At 38.3% G+C, this 21141-nt stretch overlaps 1 protein-coding gene across 6 annotated transcripts in view; it reads right to left on the bottom strand.

Moving 5' to 3' along the window:
• Positions 1-5173: 5173 nt before the first annotated feature.
• The window catches only part of EXD1 (exonuclease 3'-5' domain containing 1), a 38716-nt gene continuing 22748 nt past the window's right edge, over positions 5174-21141 (bottom strand). For all 6 annotated transcript variants that reach the window (XM_041746727.1, XM_041746730.1, XM_041746729.1 and 3 more), the window contains 5 exons: positions 17833-17937; positions 17618-17698; positions 13535-13678; positions 12487-12678; positions 5174-6881 (listed from right to left, as the gene is read on the bottom strand). In XM_041746727.1, coding sequence (XP_041602661.1) covers positions 6222-6881; positions 12487-12678; positions 13535-13678; positions 17618-17698; positions 17833-17937 — 1182 coding nt within the window. In that variant the 3' untranslated portion in view covers positions 5174-6221. The remainder of the gene's footprint in view (positions 6882-12486; positions 12679-13534; positions 13679-17617; positions 17699-17832; positions 17938-21141) is intronic.

The raw sequence follows: 21141 nt of genomic DNA, 5'->3' as shown, positions 1-21141 counted from the left end.
ACCCTCGTGTGTTTGCATCGGTGTCGGCTCCCTGGTGGTTTCTCGGATTCGCAATCTTGGGCGCAACAAATTCATGGTAAGAAAAACTTTCAACAAACTGGGTTAGGAGAATACTTCCTTAACCTAATAAAGTGGTTAAAAAAAAAAAAAAAAACAAAGATCTTAAACAAAAACGTCTAGGCAGCAAAAGAAAAAAGAAATTGGACTTTGATAATTATAAAAATTTGTGCATCAAAAGACACTAACTATTAAGAGAGTAAAAAAGGCACCCACAGAATGGGACAATATATTTATAAGTCATATATCCGATAAGGGATTCATATCCAGAATATATAGAGAACTCCTAAAATTCAACAATAAAACAACCTGATTCAAAAATGGGCAACAGGCTTGAATAGACACTTCTCCAAAGAATATATATAAATGTCCCATAAGCACATGAAAAAATGATCAGTACTGCTAGTTACTGAGAAATGCAAATCAAAACTATAGCTTATTCCCATTAGAATGGCTACTATCAAAAAGAAAATCGGGGCACCTAGCTGACTCAGTTGGTTGAGTATGTGACACTTGATCTCAGGTTTATGAGTTTGAATTTACTTTTAAAAAAATCAAAATAATAATAAATAACAAAATAGCAAGTATTGGTGAGGATGTACAGGAATTGGAGCCCTTATGCACTATTGGTGGGAATGTAAAATGGTATCGTTGCTGTGGAAAACAGTACAGTGTTTTCTCAAAAAGTTAAAAATAGAATTATCATCCTTCAATTCTGCTTCTGAGTATATACCCCAAAGAATTGAAAACAGGGTTTTGAAAAGATATTTGTACCCCATGTTCATAGTACTATTATTCACAATAGCCTAAACATGGAAACAACCCCAATGTCCATTGACAGATGAATTGATAAGCAAAATGATATTCACCTATAGTGGAATAAGATTTAGCTTCAAAAATTTTTTTAACATATGCTACAACATAGATGAAATTTGAGGACATTATGTTAAGTGAAATAAGCCAGTCACAAAAAACAAATATGTGCTATCTAAAATAGTAAAAATCACAGAGTCAGCAAGTAGATGGTGGTTGCTGGGGACTGAGAGGAAGGGATAGTTACTGTTTAATGGCTACAGAGTTTCAGTTTTGCAAGATGAAAAGAATTCTAGAAATTGATGGTAGTCATAGTTCTACAATATGAATGTACTTAACATCAATCCTCTGAACATGTAAAATGAACAAGATGGTAAATTGTATATGTATTTTGCCACATTTTTTAAAATTAGGGGGGAAATGCCCTATTAATAACATCACACTTACAAAGTTGAAAGCCTGAATGTTGTCCTCATATGATGTAGAAAGAAAGAATATCCGATTTCACTACTTCAGCATATACTATAGTTATTAACTAGATGAAATAAGGAAAGAAAAATAAAAGCTATAATCTAGATTAGAAATTTAAAAAGCAAGGGATGCCTGGATGGCTCAGCAGTTGAGCATCTGCCTTTGGCTCAGGGCATGATTCCAGGTCCCAGGATTGAGTCCTGCTTTGCACTTCCTGCGGGGAGCCTGCTTCTCTCTCTGTGTCTCTGCCTCTCTCTCTCTCTCTCTCTCTCTCTCTCTCTCTGTCTTTCATGAATAAATCAATACAATCTTAAAAAAAAAAAAGAATTTAAATTTAAAAAGCAAAATTGTATTTTTTAAATATTTTTTTTATTCAGGAGCACCTGGGTGGCTCAGTTGGTTTAAGCATCTGCTTGCGGTTTCAGGCTCTCCTTCTGCTCCTTTCCATCCCCTGCTCATGCTCTCACTGCTCTCTTTCTCTCAAAAAAATAAATAAAATCTTTTAAAAACACAAAGATACATTTAATCATGAATCTATAGACTTTGGTTTTATTTTAGGGTTCCTATGGTTTAAATATTTTATCTACAATAATTGTCCTTAGAAATCAGGGACACTTACTGGGTTTCAAACATCCCCAATATTTATGTTCTTTTTTTTTTTTTAATTTTTATTTATTTATTTATGATAGTCACAGAGAGAGAGAGAGAGAGAGAGAGAGAGAGAGGCAGAGACATAGGCAGAGGGAGAAGCAGGCTCCATGCACCGGGAGCCCGACGTGGGATTCGATCCCGGGTCTCCAGGATCGCGCCCTGGGCCAAAGGCAGGCGCCAAACCGCTGCGCCACCCAGGGATCCCTCTAATATTTATGTTCTTATTAATCATCTTAAATGTTCAATGCAGGTAAGTTATAAAATATGACAAGAAATCTTTCACATGTATAAATGAAGAAGTTAGAATTTTGAAAGTCAAAAGTATACCATGCCTCTCAAGAAAAACATCTAATGCTTTCAATGGTACATCATTACTACAAAAATTGGAGGTGACATTGTAATTGGTTAACACTTTTGGAAAGTATCTTAACAAGAGCTTTCAATTTTTTTTTGTAATAATGAAAACAAGAAAATCTCTATGACCTGCTGTTTCTATTTCTGCCAATTTCACTCTTAACAATGATTTAAAATATGGAAAAAGCTTTGAGATAGCTTTGAAAAAGCATGAAATAAGGAAATGGAAACAAGCTGAATGTACCGCAATATAGTTAAATAAACCATTAGCGTTCTCTTAAAAGTATTATGCAATCATTGGTGGCACAGTCAGTCAAGCAGCCAGCTTTTGGTTTCAGCCTCATGTTGGGGCTCTGCACTCAGCGGGGAGTCTGCTGGAGATTTTCTCTCTCTCTCTCTCTCTCTCTCTCTCTCAAGCAATAAATACATTTTTAAAAATACTATGCAATCATTAAAATTCTTTACAAAGGTTGTGCAACAGCATAGGAAGACATAAGGTAGAATATATTCATATATGTTTGATTACAATGATGGGGGGGAAACCTATGCATAAACACTGGAATTCACAAAAATGTTATCTGCTTTTTCTGTTAGAGAAATAAGAGTAAATTTTTTCTTATTTTCCTGTATTTTCTAAATTCTATTTAATAGTATATACAAACTTAAAAATTTAAACACCTGGGCATCCTGGGTGGCTCAGTGGTTTAGGGCCGCCTTCGGCCCGGGGTGTGATCCTAGAGACACAGGATTGAGTCTTACGTCAGGCTCCCTGCATGGAGCCTGCTTCTCCCTCTGCCTGTGTTTCTGCCATTCTCTCTCTGTGTCTGTCATAAATAAATAAATAAAATCTTAAAAAAAAAATTAAACACCTACTAAAAACGTGCTAAGATAATGAAATAGAAAAATATGTGGTATAAAAAGCACAGTAAGTGTATTTACATTACAATATGACTGTCAAGTGTGTGTGGATGGGGAGAGGTAGAGAGGAGAGAAGTGAAAAGGACGAGAGAGAGAGAGAGAGAGAGAGAGAGAGAGAGAGAGAGAGAGAGAGAGAGATGGAGAGAGAGAAAAGCCAAATACTAGGAAGGGTCATATAATGTGAAATGATAGTTATTTTTTTCTCTTTATTCTCTAAACGTCCTGTATTTATTTGTTACTATTATAATAAATGCCTTTTTGAGAAGTATACCTTGCTAATCACCCCAAGGCCCTCTACTTTGCCCTAGGCCTCATCTTATCTAAATAACACTAATAAAATAAAATAAAATTCTATTGTTTCTTATTAGGATTTATCAAGCCCACAGCTAGAATGGAGGCAAAGCTGCTGCAGTGACTTTTCATCATATAGTTGAAAGAATATTGAATGGAAACAAAAAACAACACTGGTTGTATTCTCTGCATTTTTGTCCAAGGAAATCATTTAACTCCATTTCCTTATTCCCAAAGTAAAAGGGTCAGATTACTTGTAATAAGCTCTAATTATAGGTCATGTACATAAAGGTGATATCAGAAGTCAGACCTGAGTAGAAGAAATGCATGAAATTAGTGTAGGCTGAAACAAAACCCCAAGAGTTTGGGAAACCACGTAATGTGGCTTATCAACACTCAAGAAAAATACAAAGAACTCGGTGGTGGATTGGGACAGAACCTCGCATTTCCCAAAATTCTGGGCAAAATTTATTATTTTTATTGTATTTGCTTATTCATGAGAGACACAGAGAGAGAGGCAGAGACACTGGCAGAGGGAGAAGCAGGCTCCATGCAGGGAGCCCAATGTGGGACTCGATCCCGGGACTCCAGGATCATGCCCTGGGCCAAAGGCAGGCGCTGAACCGCTGAGCCACCCAGGATCCCCTGGGCAAAATTTAAACAAGAAGTCTGAGTAATGGCACATAGCACTAGCAGCAGGGCTTGACCAATGCAGTGATTTTTTTTTACTCTACCCAAAACAGAACTTCATGGTAGGAGCTAGGTGTACACATGAAGTTTAAGTTGACTCTCCAGGCTAGAGTGAAAATATGGAGAACAGTGCTGCCCCAGGTACATGAATGTTTCACTGAGAAAATACTATGATGAAACCCAAAAGGTTCATTTAGTTCTGGGAGTCAAAGTACCTCTCAACTAACACTGTCCAATAGAACTTTCTCAAACGATGGAATTGTTCTTGAACTCACAACTGCAAGATCAAGACCTGAGCTGAGATCAGGAGTTAGTCGTTTAACCAATTGAGCCACCCAGGCACCCCGGTTCTTCTTAAATTTAGCCAAACATACCTAATGAAACAAGAATTCTTCTTTTGAATATGAAGTATATTTTGTTTTTCTTTATGGCCTTTATGGATATATGTTGTGTGTGGTAATTTAATGATTCCATAAGAAGTTAAATCAATTCTAGGAATTTTACAAGAATTCATGCCCTTTCCAGAGTAAACCTGGATTAACCACATTCTGGGCTCAACCTGAAGATGTATTCACCCAAGATGAACCAGAAACAACCTTGGCCTCAAGCGACCTTCTAGACTAAGGACAAAGTGAAACACAGCAAGTGCAGGGATGAGCTGACGGGTCTTAGACCTGCCTTTATCTTTAGTTTAGACTAGATCTGGGTTCTGGAGTTTGGAAGGGCACAGTCATTCGTTCAGTGGCACTCCGATTCGGCACATGCAGACAAGGATGTTCCTAATTGTAGATTGTCCCAAAGTTTCCTATAAGCACAATAGAGTTCTATATAAGAGTCAACTTACAGATTTTTAAAACCAGACTCTAGACCTAGAAATCCAGACATATGCCAACTTATTCCTACTGTGACACAATGAAAAAAAGAGGTAACCCAATGACACAACACGTTTATTGGTTATTGTACACAAATGAATGTGAGCAACTTGCAAGTATTCACTATAAAAAGGGCTCAGTGCCTTCTTTCACTTAAGAAAGTATACCAAACTGGGGCATCTGGCTGGCTTAGTCAGTAGAGAATGCAACTCTTGAGGGTTTTAAGTTCAATCCCCACACTGGGTGTGGAACCTAGATAAAATTAAAAAAAAAAAAAAAAAGTATCCAACTCCAGGAAAATAAAGGGGAATCAAACTTCAAGTTTACATAACAGACATATGCAAAAAAAGCCCCTGCTTTGTTACAAAAATGGACAAAATCTTCTAGAAGTAAATGGAATCAAAAGAAATTAAAACTGGGATATTGATTCCTATAATAACATTGACTAGTGTTTGTCTATGACATAAGACAGACATTAAAAATTCAAAAAAAGGATTTTTCTCAGCTTTTTTGAGGTATAACTGATAAATTAAAGTTAGTATTTTAAGAAAGAAAAAAGTACTGGTAAAGTTATCAGGTACCAATTTTTTAAAACTTATTGATACAAGTTTTACCAACCCCCTTCAAATAAAAAAATACAACAGAAGTTTAAAAGTCAGGGTCGCCTGGCTGTCTCAGTCAGTAGAGCATGTAACTCTTGAACTTGGAGTTGTGAATTCGAGCCCCACTTTGGGCATAGAGCTTACATTTAAAACAAAAAAAGTTTAAAAGTATAGATTCTTCCAGAGACTAAACCCAAGATTTTTCCCCTTCTCAAATCCTCTAAACCCAAATTATGATAAATTATTTGCTGTGACCACTGAGAACATTTCTGCACAGTGACATAATCAAAAATTTTTCTTCTCCCATTATTTAACTTGTTCATTCCCTCCTAATCAAATTCTAAGCATATAAGCAAGAAGATATAATTTTCCCTGAAGCCTTCATTCCTTTGAGACTGAGGCAAAAATAAATTTACAACATGACAAACTGAAGCACTGAGGAAGGCCCTATTGGCAGAGGAAATGAGCCATGTTCACGGTCTCAAGAATAAATTGCACATCTCTAAGATAAATGTGGAGACAGATTTATCCAAGAATCAGTTTTCTCCAAGGCTGGACAGGGAGGAAGTGTGGGAAGCACAGCTTTTCTAAAAGGATGAAAGGTGTCACTTGGAGATACTTCGGTTTCCTGAGGAAGGGAAGGAGACACTGAAACATCTTGTTTTGTGCAATTTAGATCTTCCTGGTTTTCCACCATCAGTAACTGTGCTATCTCCTCTTTCAAAGATAAACTTGTCCGAAACTCCTTTTTGAGAATCTTACTGTGTTCTTTTTGCATTATTATTCCCTCTTCCTCTGGCACCTCTGACTCAGGGCAAATGAGTTTGTTGATACAATCCTCACTGGCTTCTTCCTTCATGGGAGGTAGATGCTGAGGTTCTGTCAAAGCTTGTTTATTTTTAGATTCTTCTTTCAGCAAATTTACATCCTGATGAGATGTAAAACTTGGCGTTTCATCTAGCACAGAGTTTTTACAAAGTAAGGAAATCCTTTCATTCCCCCCTTTCCCTCCTGTCTCTGTCACTAATTTCTTTGGATGTAGCACTGTCCTTATTAGGAGTCCCTGTGCATTCATACTGTATTCTTTTGCAGCTCTCTCTCTGCGCTGCTTCTGGAAGTCCTTGAGTTGAAGCAGTTCTTCAGGAAGCTCCATACATGTAGGCTAAGAAAAAAAAAAAAAAACAAGAAAATAAGTGTACTATAAGTAAACTTCTGAATATGGTCCTTAAAATCACTTCTACTATACTTAACCAGAATTTGGTGAGGTTCAATTCAAATGTGCTCTTATGGCTCCCTCTAGCGTATTCAATTATAGTAGTACTATTTTTTGATCAAGTTAAATATTTTGAATCTACAGTTTGTGTGTGTGTTGTGCATTATGTGTTTTGCATGTGTGTGTGTATGTATAAAGATTATACAATGAAAAGTGTCCATTCCAACCTGTTCCCAGTTGCCTTAGTGAGTACATCTTCTAAAAAGCAGTTTCTTACATAGCCTCCCAAAGATAGTCTGTGCATCTGTGATCATGTTTGTGTACATGTTACTAAATGTTTATATTTTCATTGCATTGCATTTTTCAATTTTAGTTTTCTTCCAACCTTTTATTTTGATGACTCTAAAAATTATTTTACACAAATGGTAACACAGTCTTATATATTCTTCTGCATCTTGATTTTTTTTTTTTTTTTTTTTTGCATCTTGATTTTTTAAACTAAAAATTAGTCTTGGAGATTTTTCCACATTAGTATTTTTGTATTTTTAAGAGCTATATGGATATGCCATAATTTATTTAACCAAATCCACCTGGATAGATATTTTGTTGTTTCCAGTAGCCTGTCATTACATAATGTTATAGTAAAGAATATATTAAGAAAATGTCCTCTTTGTTACATGAGGCAAATAATTTTTCCCAGGTTGCTTTGACTTTCATCAGTATTTTCACCAAAGGAAAACTTCAAAGTCAAATTTGTTAATCTTTTATGAGTTCAGAGTATTCCTGCATTGCAAAGGCATTCCCTCATATAATTCAATAGCAAATAAAAGCAAATAGTAATCCAATTTAAAAATGAACATAGGATTTGAATAGACATTTTTCCAAAGAAGACATTCAAATGGCTAATAGGTATATTAAAAAGTGCTTGACATCACTAATCATCAGGGAAATGCAAATCTAAAACACAATGAGGGGATCCCTGGGTGGCTCGGCAGTTTGGCACCAGCCTTTGGCCCAGGGCGTGATCATGGGGTCCCGGGATCGAGTCCCGCGTTGGGCTCCCGGCGTGGAGCCTGCTTCTCCCTCTGCTTGTGTCACTGCCTCTCTCTCTCTCTCTCTCTATCATGAATGAATAAATACATCTTTAAAAAAATAAAAAATAAAACACAATGAATTATCACCTCACACCTGTTAGGATGGCTATCGTCAAAAAGATGGCAAGAATGCGGAGAAAAGGGAATCCTTATTCACAGTTGGTGGGAAGAGAAATTGGTACAGCTACTATGAAAAATAGTATGGAAGTTCCTCAAAAAATTACAAAAAGAGGTACCATCAAGTCCAGCAATTCCACATCTGGATATATAAACAAAGGAAATGAAATTACTATCACTATCTAAGAGATATCTGCACTCCCTTTACATTGTAGCATTACTCACAATAGCCAAGATATGGAAACAACCTGTGTACGTCAATAGATGAATGGATTAAAAAGATGTGAGGTAGAGATCCCTGGGTGGCACAGCGGTTTAGCGCCTGCCTTTGGCCCAGGGCGCGATCCTGGAGACCCGGGATCGAATCCCACGTCAGGCTCCCGGTGCATGGAGCCTGCTTCTCCCTCTCCCTCTCCCTCTGCCTGTCTCTCTCTCTCTCTCTCTCTCTCTCTCTCTCTCTCTCTCTCTGTGTGTGACTATCATAAATAAATAAAAAAATTTTAAAAAAAAGATGTGAGATATATATATAATATATACATACACTCACAATGGAATATTATTTAGCCATTAAAAAGAAGAAAATCCTGCCATTTGTGAAATGGATGCACTTAAAGAGCATTAGGTTAAGTGAAATAAACCAGACAGAGAAAGACAAGCAGGGATGCCTGAGTGGCTCAGCGGTTGAGCGTCTGCCTTCAGCTCAGGGCATGATCCCAGGACCTGGGATTGAGTCCTACGTTGGGGACCTTGCATGGAGCCTGCTTCTCCCTCTGCCTGTATCTCTGTCTCTCTCTGTGTCTCTCATGAATAAATAAATAAAATCTTAAAAAAAAAGACAAACGTTGTATGGTATCATACACCCATATGTGAAATTATTTTTTTTAAAAAAGCTTATTTCATAGAAGAAGAATAGAGGTTGCCAGCAGCTGGAGGGAGGGGAGAAAGGGGGAGATGTAGGTAGAAGAGTACAAGCTTTCAATTACAAGAAAAATAAATTATAAAAAAACAAACTCTAAGTACTGCATGTTTACCACAATAATTCAGTATTATATACTTGAAAATTGCTAAGAGAAGATCTTCAGCATTTTCAGCACACACACCAAGTTAATTATGTGAAGTGATGGATATGTTAATTAGCTTAGTCTTGATAATCATTCCACGATGTATATATATATATATATATATATATATCAAATTATCACAATGTATACTTTATATAAAATTAATTTTATCAATTATTCTTCAGTGAATTGGAAGGGGGAGAAAAGCATTTTTTTTTTTTAGAAAAGCATTTCTTTGAAATACTTTTTTTTTTTTAAGATTTTATTTATTTATTCATGAGAGTCAGAGAGAGAGAGAAAGGCAGAGACACAGGCAGAGGGAGAAGCAGGCTCCATGCAGGGAGCCCGACGTGGGACTCAATCCCGGGACTCCAGGATCACGCCCCTGGCCGAAGGCGGCGCTAAACTGCTGAGCCATCCGGGCTGCCTGAAATAATTTTCTTTTTTTTTTTTTTTTAATAATTTTATAATCCTATTGTTTACATAAATACTTGATCCGAGGGATATTTTTTGGTAATCCAACTCTTACTCTTCTCCCCTACAACGGTTAGTCAATTACTTTTTTTTTTTAATTTTTATTTATTTATGATAGTCACACAGAGAGAGAGAGGGAGGCAGAGACATAGGCAGAGGGAGAAGCAGGCTCCATGCACCGGGAGCCCGACGTGGGATTCGATCCCGGGTCTCCAGGATCATGCCCTGGGCCAAAGGCAGGCGCTAAACCGCTGCGCCACTCAGGGATCCCATTAGTCAATAACTTAAAGCGATTTATTGATTATCTTTTTCTCATTAGTTGGAAATTCCACTTTTATCCCAACCATACTGGTAGATATATTTTTTTAAATATTTTTATTCATTATTTGAGAGAAGGCACGTGTGAGAAAGAGCATGAGCAGGGGAGAGGGGCAGAGAGAGAGAGAGAGAGGAAAAAGCAGGCTCCCTTGCTCAGCAGGAAACCCAATGAAGGCTGGATCCCAGGACCCTGGAATCATGACCTGAGCCTAAGTCAGACGCTTAACTGACTGAACCACCCAGGCGCCCCTATATTGGCAGATATATATTATATCTATTGCTGGGTTCTCTACTATGATCAATTGATCTGCCTATACATGTACCAGTCACAAACCACTGTTTTGTTTTTAACTAATCTCTGCACCCAACATGGACTTCAAACTTACAACCCTGAGATCAAAAGTTGCAGGCTCTACCATGCTCTACCTGAGCCATGCAGGTGCCCCACAAATGATTTTTATTTAATGTAGAGTTATAGGACTTAATATCTAACGGGACTATTCTTATTTATATGTATTTATCTTTATAAACACTATAATCACAGTTTGCCAAAATAATGCTGGTGTTAATATTTTTTTGGAATAGAGGTAAATTCAGGAGTCAGTTTGGGAGTAATGGATAGCTAAAAATGCTCAGTGTTCTCATTCATTTAAGTCTGCTTTTGTTCCATTCAGTAATATTTTATTTATTTTACTATGTTTTTAAAGATTTTATTTATTTATGAGAGACATAGAGAGAGGCAGAGACACAGGCAAGCAGAGGGAGAAGCAGGCTCCATGCAGGGAGCCTGATGTGGGACTCGATCCTGGGTCTCCAGGATCATGCCCTGGGCTGAAGGCAGGCTCTAAACCATTGAGCCACCCGGGATCCCCATTCAGTAATATTTTAATGTTTTCTTTATATTTCACATTTCTTGTAAAATTTATTTCTAGGTAATCTATCTTTTTGTCACAATTATAAATGGATGTTTTCTCCCATTGTATTATCTTGCTGTGTATATGGATGCAAGAAAACTATCAATTTTGATGTTATATTTGTACTCATTTTACTAAATTGTTATTTTGTTTGTAGTAATCTTTTTCCTTTGCTTTTCTACAGTTTTCAGCTGTATCATAGGCAAGTCATAATTCTGATTCCTCCTATTCATTTTTTTATAGTTTGTCTTTTCTTTCTCTTCAAATTTCATTGGCTAATAGCTTCAAAAAATGTTTAAGTGGTAGTAGTCACAATTTTTATATTTTCTTGACACTAATGGGAATGCTTTTAGTGTTCCCAATCAAACATTATGTAGACTTCTTATTTGAGATATGTTTTATCATGTATTCCAACTTTAATCAGTAATGTATATAAAATATTATCTAATTTTTTCAGCATTAAACAGTAAAAGCAAAATACAAAAAGTTACAAAATTCCTTAGTTTTACAACAATAAATGAAAGACATTTAAATTCTCCAGTCGAACAAGATATGCAAGGATTTTTATATTGCTCTTTTGTTGTTAAAACAGTGAGAGCAAAATACAGAAAGGTTACATTTTTCTTTCAGCATATATGAGATTATCATAAGACTTTGTTCTAGGAAAATGGAGAATTTCCTAACACTATCATAATTGCAAGTAGAAACCAATAACACATTAGAAGTATAATATACCTAAGTAGGGATCACATAAAAACTGCTATTATTTTATTTAGGATTTTGCTTCAGTATTCCTAAGAAAGAATGGCTAGTAACAGCAGACTACAAACTTTTTTGTTTGTTTTTAAAAGATTTTATCTTTAAGCAATCTCTATGCCCAACTCAGGGCTCAAACTCAAAACCCTAAGACCAAGATTCACACGCTCCACTGACTGGGTCAGCCAGGTGTCCCCAGATTGCAACCTTTTTATGTAAGGGGCCAAATAGTAAATATTTATAGCCAAATGGTCTCTGTTGCATACACTTTTTTTTTTTAAGATTTTATTTATTTATTCATGACAGAGAGAGAGAGAGGCAGAGGGAAAAGCAGGCTCCATGCAGGGAGCCAGACATGGAACTCGTCCCAGGTCTCTAGGATCACACCCTGGGCTGAAGGCGGCACTAAACTGCTGGGCCACCGGGGCTGCCCCACTTTCGTTTTTTTAAACAATCCTTTAAAACCATGAAGACCATTCTTGCCTTATAAGCTGTACAAAAGCAGACTATGGGCCAGATGTGGCCTTAGGGCAATAGTTTGCCAACGCCAAGTCTATAGTTCTGCTACTTTGTGCTGGCTTCTTAGAAATTAGTAATGAAATCTTCAATTTACCTATTCTTTGACAGAATGTAACTTAATATTGTGAAAAAGTACTCAAGGAGATGAAGTAAGCCCAAGCTATAGTCCCTTCAAATATTTATTACCAAGTCTGCCTCATGATTTGCTGTAGCTACAAAGAGGGAGTATCACTGTGCCCACCATGAGGAATGGGACGGGAATGGAAGTTCTAAAAACATAGTCACAGAGAGCCACACCTACCTCTGTGCTTCCCAGGAGATCTGCAGACCCTTCTCGGTAGGTGTTTAGGTACCCGTCCACAAGGGCAGTTAGATCAGACATCATATCATCCAGGAGTACCAAACGAAGGGGTAGTAGGTAGGTAGCTTCTAGAGCCAAAATTTTCAGCAAAGAGGGTGAAAGAGGTCGTGTGAACCACACTTCTGGATTTTCCTAGAGACACCAAAACAATTTTATTTGAATAATAAGCAAACTTTAAATAACTGTTAAAGGGTTGTTTAACTTAAAACATTACTGTCATTTTCTTCAATGACAGTATATTTTTGAAAATACACACACACACACACTCCTTATGTATGTATACAGTGAATATGTATGTGTGAGAGGGAAAAGATGGGGTGGCAGGGGAGGGATGGAGAGAGAGATCAATCCATCGATCGATCAATCAAGGCTTCTCATTCAAAAATGAAGACAGAAGACTTGATTATAGGACCAAAACTGTAGTCAATATGGTCATGATCTAAGTGTGCAGGTGAGGCTATTAGGAGCTAAGGAAAATTTATCTTACTTTGGGAGAAATAATTGGGATGAAAAGGTGTGGTTTTTTTTTTTTTTTAAGATTTTGTTTATTTATTCATTAGACACACAGAGAGACGGGGCAGAGACACAGGCCGAGGGAGAAGTAGACTCCCTGCAAGAAGCCTGATGTGGGACTCAATCCTGGATCCCGGGATCACACTCTGGGTCAGAGACAGACGTTCAAGCATTGAGCCACCCAGGCATCCCAGGACGAAAACTTTTTGTTCCATCACCTTAATCCACATTTCCAACAAAATCCTCCCCTGAAGGATTGCAAATTTATTTCAGAGTATTTTCTCATAACCAACAAATCTGAATCCTTGCTTTTATTCACTTGAGATCACAAACTTCCCATTTGAAATAGCTAAGATTTTGGCAATGCCCATAAGCTTACATAGCAGCTGTCATTTATCTATATAATACACTGATGATCCTGCTCACAAAACACTTAGAAAAATCAATGTCATGTGGGACACACTTTAATACTCACCTGAATCAATTTCTGTCTCTCTTCCAGAAAGGAGAGATATTTAGGGGCCATCTTAAGGTGTCTGATTAAACTCTCCTTTAAAGAACTGATGCAGTTTGGAAGAAAGCCACCTGTTTCCATGGAAAATTGAAGGACATCTGCTACCTGTGACATAAAAAACAAAACAAAATCCTGTCTGTAGAATATATAGAAAGCTACGTCATGGGAGAAATATTTAGATTTATATATATTTAGAAAATGTCTTTAGACATTCCTAAATATTTAGAAATTTAGATACTTTAAATTTTTAATTTTATTTATTTATTTTTAATATTTTATTGATTTATTCATGAGGAACACAGAGAGAGAGACAGAGACACAGACAGAGGGAGAAGGCGGCTCCCTGTAGGGAGCCTGATGCAGGACTCCATCCCAGGACCCTGGGATCACAACCTGAGCAAAAGGCAGAGATGCTCAACCACTGAACTGCCCAGGTGCGCCTAGATATATTTTTAGAAAAATGTCTTTAAATACCATTTTCCCCAAAGCCCCATATGATAGAAAATGCCATCAAAAAAATTGTTCAGTCAACTTATTCTGAAAAATAAGGGAAGAAGTAAAAAAGAAAAGGTTCACTCAATTTTAATGTATCCTAGTCTCTTTTCTTTTTCACTTCTTTTGTTTGCTTGCCTTATGGTTATCTATTACTCTTTGGTGCCTTTAGGCAATGGGGAAAGGAAGATAAATTTCAAGAATTATTTGTATTACTTATCAGCAACTTTGGCAAAATGTTGCTAAGGAAAGCTAATAAAATTAAGAATTGGAGGGGCATCAGGCTGGCTTAGTTGATAGAACATATAACTCTTGATCTCACGGTTATGAGTCTGAGCCCCATGTTAGGTGAAGAGATGACTTAAAAATAGTAAAATCTTGGGGCGTTTGGGTGGCTCAGCTGGTTAAGCATCTGCCTTCAGCTGGTTAAGCTCAGGTCATGACCCCAGGACCCTGGAATGGAGCCCCACATCTGGCTACCTACTCAGTGAGGAGTCTGCTTCTCCCTCTCCGTCTGCCCCTCCCCCCTGCTTATCAGTGTACACTGTCTTTCAAACAAATCTTTTTAAAAAAATCTTTTAGGGATCCCTGGGTGGCTCAGTGGTTTAGCACCTGCCTTCAGCCCGGGGTGTGATCCTGGAGTCCCGGGATCGAGTCCCACATCAGGGTCTCTGCATGGTGCCTGCTTCTCTGCCTGTGTCTCTGTCTCTGTGTGTGTGTGTGTGTCTCTGATGAATAAATAAATAAAAAATCTTTTTAAAAATTAAGAATTGAACTAATTATTTATCTATGTGTTGTAGGCTAAATAATGGCCCCCAGAGACATCCACATCCTAATCCCTGGAACTTGTCAATGTTATTTTATATGGTAAAGCAGACTTTGCAGGAGTGATTTTTTTAAAGATTTTACTTATTCATGAGAGACACACAGAGAGAGAGGCAGAGACACAAGCAGGCTCCACGCAGGGAGCCTGACGTGGGACTCAATCCCAGATCTCCAGGATCACACCCCAGGCTGAAGGCACACTAAATCACTGAGCCCCCCGGGCTGCCCATGCAGGAGTGATTAAGCTAAGACTCCTGAGATAGGAAGATTATCTTGAATTATCTAGGTGGGTCCTAAATGTATAAGAGGGAGGCACAGGGAGATTTGACTACAGTCACTGGAGGTGATGAGGCTGATGAGGTGATAGAAGCACAGACCGCAGTGGTGTATTTTGAAGATGGCAGAAGCCACAAGCCAAAGAACACAGGTGTCAGCTGAAAAGGCAGAGAAACAGACTCCTCTTAGAGCCTTCAAAAATTATCATCCCTGATAACTTGACGTTAGCTTAGTGAAAATGATTTCAGACTACTGACCTCCAGAACTGTTAAGAGTATATTTCTGTTATTTTAAGCTACTAAATTTGTGGTAATTTGTACAATATCAACAGGAAGCTAATGCACTGTGGTAAAGGGAAAAAAATGGAAAAATTCTGAATTACTGCTTCTTGTACTATGGAAATCTGAAAAGTAAGTATGGAAAGATTTGCCAATATCTTCATATGGGGTCTCATCAAGAAGCCTAATGGCCTCAGGGGAACAATGAGCAATTCTCTTACATTTTGGTGTAAGCTATAAATAATCTCTATATAGTGAAAGATCCTGAAAGAAGGCCCAAGGAAAATGTAAAGAAGAGAAGTGGCATAAAGTTCATTGTGGGCAGATACATAAAGAGCAAACTGGATGGGGCAGCCTGGGTGGCTCAGTGGTTTAGCACCGCCTTCAGCCCAGGGCCTGATCCTGGAAACCTGGGATCCAGTCCCATGTCGGGCTCCCTGCATGGAGCCTGCTTCTCCCTCTGCCTGTGTCTCTGCCTCCTACCCCCTGTCTCTCATGAATAAATAAAATCTTTAAAAAAAAAAGAGCAAACTGGAACCATATTTAACAACATAAAATTGAGCCTTTAGGAATTTCCAGGGAACACCAGCTCAGTGGTTGAGCGTTGCCTTTGGCTCAGGGCCTGATCCCAGGGTCCGAGGATCGAGTCCCACATCGGGCTCCCTCAGAGGAGCCTGCTTCTCCCTCTGCCTGTGTCTCTGCCTCTCTCTCTGTTGACTCTCATGAATAAATAAAATATACAAAAAAAAATTTTTTTAAGGAATTTCTGCTAAAAAATAATTGGCTATAGGTGTAGAGATTACTTAAAAAAATAAATAACTGGGATCCCTGGGTGGCGCAGCGGTTTGGCGCCTGCCTTTGGCCCAGGGCGCGATCCTGGAGACCCAGGATCGAATCCCACATCAGGCTCCCGGTGCATGGAGCCTGCTTCTCCCTCTGCCTATGCCTCTCTCTCTCTCTCTCTCTCTGTGACTATCATAAATAAATAAATAAAAATTAAAAAAAAATAACTGGCTAACTCATTATTTTAACCCCTCTCCAAGGGATGTAGACTTAGATATTCAACATGTCCCTTTGACAAGCATTAAACCTAGAAGACTAGAAGAACATAACAGATATAATGAGATATAAAGATATAATGAGAACTAGTGGTTTTACTACTCTCACAGCCAAACTAGAAACTCACATCAAGTCTAAGAGCTAGCTAGTATTGAATAAGGATTTCTCATTACCCTAGAATTCTTTAGGGCAGAGAAAATCATATATAATCAGACTATTTTGACCAAAATAGGCTTTTGGGGCATATCTAATTCAACCTGCCACTAGCAGCTAGCACACTAGTCATTAGCCCTAAGTGATACATATGAGCTAAATGCACAGATGTGACTGTTCACCTCACAGTGTCTCATCTAGGACTTCTGAATGACCCCCCAAATGTTTTGAGTTTCTGAATGCTAGAGCATGCGTCTTCTTCTTTTTTAATTTTTGAAATATTTATTTATTTAGTAATCTCTACACCCGGCATGGGATTTGAACTCATGACCTTGAGATCAAGAGTTTTAAGCACACACACACACAAAAAAAAGAGTTGCAAGCTCTACTGACTGAGCCAGCCAGGTACCTGAGAGCTTGTTTCTTATTTGACAAATTCTAGAGCAAAATGAGGGGGAAAATCCTAAATACTTTTTATTCTTTAATGATTTATCTATCTTAAAGAGAGAGAGAAAGAGAGAGAGAGAGCACACAAGCAGGAGGAGGGGCAGAGGGAGAGGTAAATAAGCAGATTCCTCTCAGAGTGGGGAGCTTGACATAGGCTCCATCCCATGACTCCAAGACCATGACCCAAGCCGAAATTTTTTTTAATTTTTTTTTCCAAGCCAAAATTAAGAGTCAGATGCTCAACTGACTAAACTAACTTTTCTGTAGTGCTTTTATTAAAAAGCTTTTATTTAAAAAGCTTTTTAATTGTAGAGCTTTATTTAAAAAGCTTTTTAATTGTAGATCTTTTATTAAAAAGCTCATCAAATGTTCTTACCTATTGAACAGACATCTTACATGAAGAAAAAGGCAAGAATGAGGAACACACAAAAAGATTCAATCACTCATCAGATAAGGCCTATTTTCTATAAGAGCTATAAATGCTGGACTAAATCAATGGTTTCCATGCATGTACCTGTGTGTCAAAGACATTATTCAGCAAAATTCCATACTGATGAGAGAGGCAATCAGAAAGCCAACGACAATCATGGATAACCTAAGGAATCAGAAGAAAGAAAGAGTAATTAGAACCTGGTTGCTAAAAAAAAATAAAAAAATTAAAAAAAAATTAAAAAAAAAAAGAACCTGGTTGCTAATCTTACTAGCAGGGGAATCAGTTTACACACTCACCTTCAAAATTCTCTTGTCTTCTAATACCATCTGAAGTCCATTGTTGAAAGCACGACTTCCCAGAAGGAAAATGTCAAATAAGTAAACTCGGCTATTTGTAGCCACCTATAATAGACCATCCAGACATACATATTATAGGAAGAAAAGAACTAAGGAAGAAGATCTGAGGATCAAGAAAGATATATGATAAAATATTTAACATCCTTACTTTTATTTTTATTTTTTTTTTAATTTTTTTTTATTATTTATTTATGATAGTCACAGAGAGAGAGAATGAGGCAGAGACACAGGCAGAGGGAGAAGCAGGCTCCATGCACCGGGAGCCCGATGTGGGATTCGATCCCGGGTCTCCAGGATCGCGCCCTGGGCCAAAGGCAGGCGCCGAACCGCTGCGCCACCCAGGGATCCCCATCCTTACTTTTAAAGAAAACAATAGTCATTCAGTGATTCTTAGGGAAAACAAGTTTAAATCTTAAACTATCATTTGTGATCTTTAGACAGAGAGCGAGCATGAGCAGGGAGAGAAAGACATCTCTCTCTTTTCTTTTTTAAATTTTTTTAAAAGATTTTATATATTTATTCATAGAGATGCAGAGAGAGAGAGAGAGAGAGAGAGAGAGAGAGAGGCAGAGACACAGGCAGAGGGAGAAGCAGGCTCCGTGCAGGGAGCCCGACAAGGGACTCGATCCTGGGACTCCAGGATCATGCCCTGGGCTGCAGGTGGCGCTAAACCGCTGGGCCACCGGGGCTGCCCAGAGAAAGACAATCTCAGACTCTGCACTGCCAAGAGTGGAGCCCACCATGAGGCTCAATTCCACGACCCCAAGATCATGACCTGAGCTGAAATCAAGAGTCAGACCCTTGGGACGCCTGGGTGGCTCAGCAGTTGAGTGTCTGCCTTCACCTCAGGGCGTGATCCCTGGGCTCCAGGATTGAGTTCTGCATCAGGCTTCCGCAAGGAGCCTGATTTTCCCTCTGCTTATGTCTCTACCCCGCCCCTCCCTGCCTCCCTGTCTCTCTCATGAATAAATAAATAAAATCTTCAAAAAAAAAAAAAAAAGAGTCAGGCACTTAATCGACTGAGCCACCTGGGCAGCCCTCATTGTGACTTTTCAAGAGGACAGAAATAGACAAGCTGGTGGATTTAGCCTTTGCTTTTTTACAGTCCCAAATTTAATGTTTGACATTTCACCCTCAGCATTTTAATACACCAAGGATCTATGGGGAATTAATAGCATTTCATTGTTATTAACACAAAATGCTATTTCTCAGAGTCTCATAGTATGCATAGTTGTGTTAGGTGTTACATAAAATCACTCAAAAGAGAAGATTCCTGCTCTCTAGCAATTTTAAATAGGCAACAAATAAGTTGGCACAAGTGGTAGGATGTGAAACACTGTTTTTAAGATCGATTTTATACAATTTTAAGAATTTTAGGTTGTTTCTGATCATGAAGTTCACAAAGACGATACTTTACCTGGATAATCTACTGAGTCAGAGAATGAAGGCAAAGGGACATCCAAACTGGTCTAGAGAGCCAGAGACATGGCAGTCTAATGCCATATTTGTCATTTGAGGAGCTAAGTGTTGGTATAGCTAAAATTGGCAGTCCTACCTGATATCCATTTTTGGAACTTTCATATTGTTTGCTAGAATAGAACACCTAAAATAGTCACTTCTTTCTTTTTCTTTACCTCCTTAATTCTAAAAACTGAATAGACACATTATAAAAGTTTGAAAAATAATTATCTGCTAGACTGAAAACTCTGTGAGAAGAGAGATTACACTGGATTCACTACTGTACATGCATCAACTAGAACAGAACTGAGGCGATAAATGGCTTAGACATTTCTTCAGCAAGCCAATACACGCCATACAACACTCCCTTCCGTTTTTCATATGCAAACAATGTATATGGCTCTGATAATGTGCATTCCAATCTATATCCTGCTTTTTTCTACTCATAACTCTGCAAACATTTTTCTGCATTGCACTTGTCATTAATTTTTGGCAGCTGTATAAAGTCTATCAAATCTACAGTAATTTCTATTTGTTAACTACCTCAGTGGTTTCTGATTCTTCACCATAAAATGATGCCAAGATGACTAGATTCTCACCTAATTTTTTCATATATTTTTAAAGATTTTATTTATTTATTCATGAGATACACACACACAGAGAGAGAGAGGCAGAGACACAGGCAGAGGGAGAATCAGGCTCCATGTAGGGAACCCGAAGCGGGACCTGATTCTGGGTCTCCAGGATCATGCTCTGGACCGAAGGTGGCGCTAAACCACTGATCCACCTGGGCTACCCAATTTTTTTCATATTTTGAATCATTTAGTGTAGATACCTTGATCGATGTAACCCTGAGAAGTGGGCAAATTGCCAATCCTAATAAACTTTATTCTCTCAGTAGGTGGAGGTAGGTCCTGACTCAAATAATGGAAAACACTGGTGGAGGATTCAGCCTGCTTTTTTGACCCACCTTAAAAACTGATACTGCTGAGTTTGATCCAAAGGTGGCTGTCTATCCTACAGCTAGTCAAGGCTCACCACAAACTTCTTTCGACACAATGGGGACCCTCACCTGACATCTCCCAGGTCCAGGAAAATGAAAATGTGACAGAACCCTGCTGTGGAATGCTACCAACCAGAAGGAAAGATAAAAATTCTTCATTAAAAAACCCCCAAAACTTCACATATCTTTTTTTAAAAAAGATTTTATTTTGAGGATGCCCAGTAGTTGGTAGAGCATGCAACTCTTGTTCTCAGGGTTGTGAGTTCAAGCTCCACGTTGGTGTAGAGATTACTTTAAAAACTTAAATTAGGGGATCCCTGGGTGGCTCAGTGGTTTAGCACCTGCCTTTGGCTCAGGGCATGGTCCTGGAGTCCCGGGATCGAGTCCCACATCGGGCTGCCTGCATGTAGCCTGCTTCTTCTTCTGCCTGTGTCTTTACCTGTCTGTCTGTGTCTCTCATGAATAAATAAAATATTTTTTAAATTTTTAATTAAATCAAATTAAAGATTTTATTTTATTTTTTATTTTATTTTTTTTTTATTTATGATAGTCACAGAGAGAGAGAGAGAGGCAGAGACACAGGTGGAGGGAGAAGCAGGCTCCATGCACCGGGAGCCTGATGTGGGATTCAATCCCGGGTCTCCAGGATCGCGCCCTGAGCCAAAGGCAGGCGCCAAACCGCTGCGCCACCCAGGGATCCCAAAGATTTTATTTTTAAGTAATCTCTGTACCCAACATGGGACTTGAACTCACAACCCCAAGATCAAGAATTGCACACTCCACTGATT

Source organism: Vulpes lagopus, chromosome 2, assembly GCF_018345385.1.
Source record: "Vulpes lagopus strain Blue_001 chromosome 2, ASM1834538v1, whole genome shotgun sequence".
NCBI lineage: Eukaryota > Metazoa > Chordata > Mammalia > Carnivora > Canidae > Vulpes > Vulpes lagopus.
This window is presented reverse-complemented; position numbering and strand designations above follow the sequence as displayed.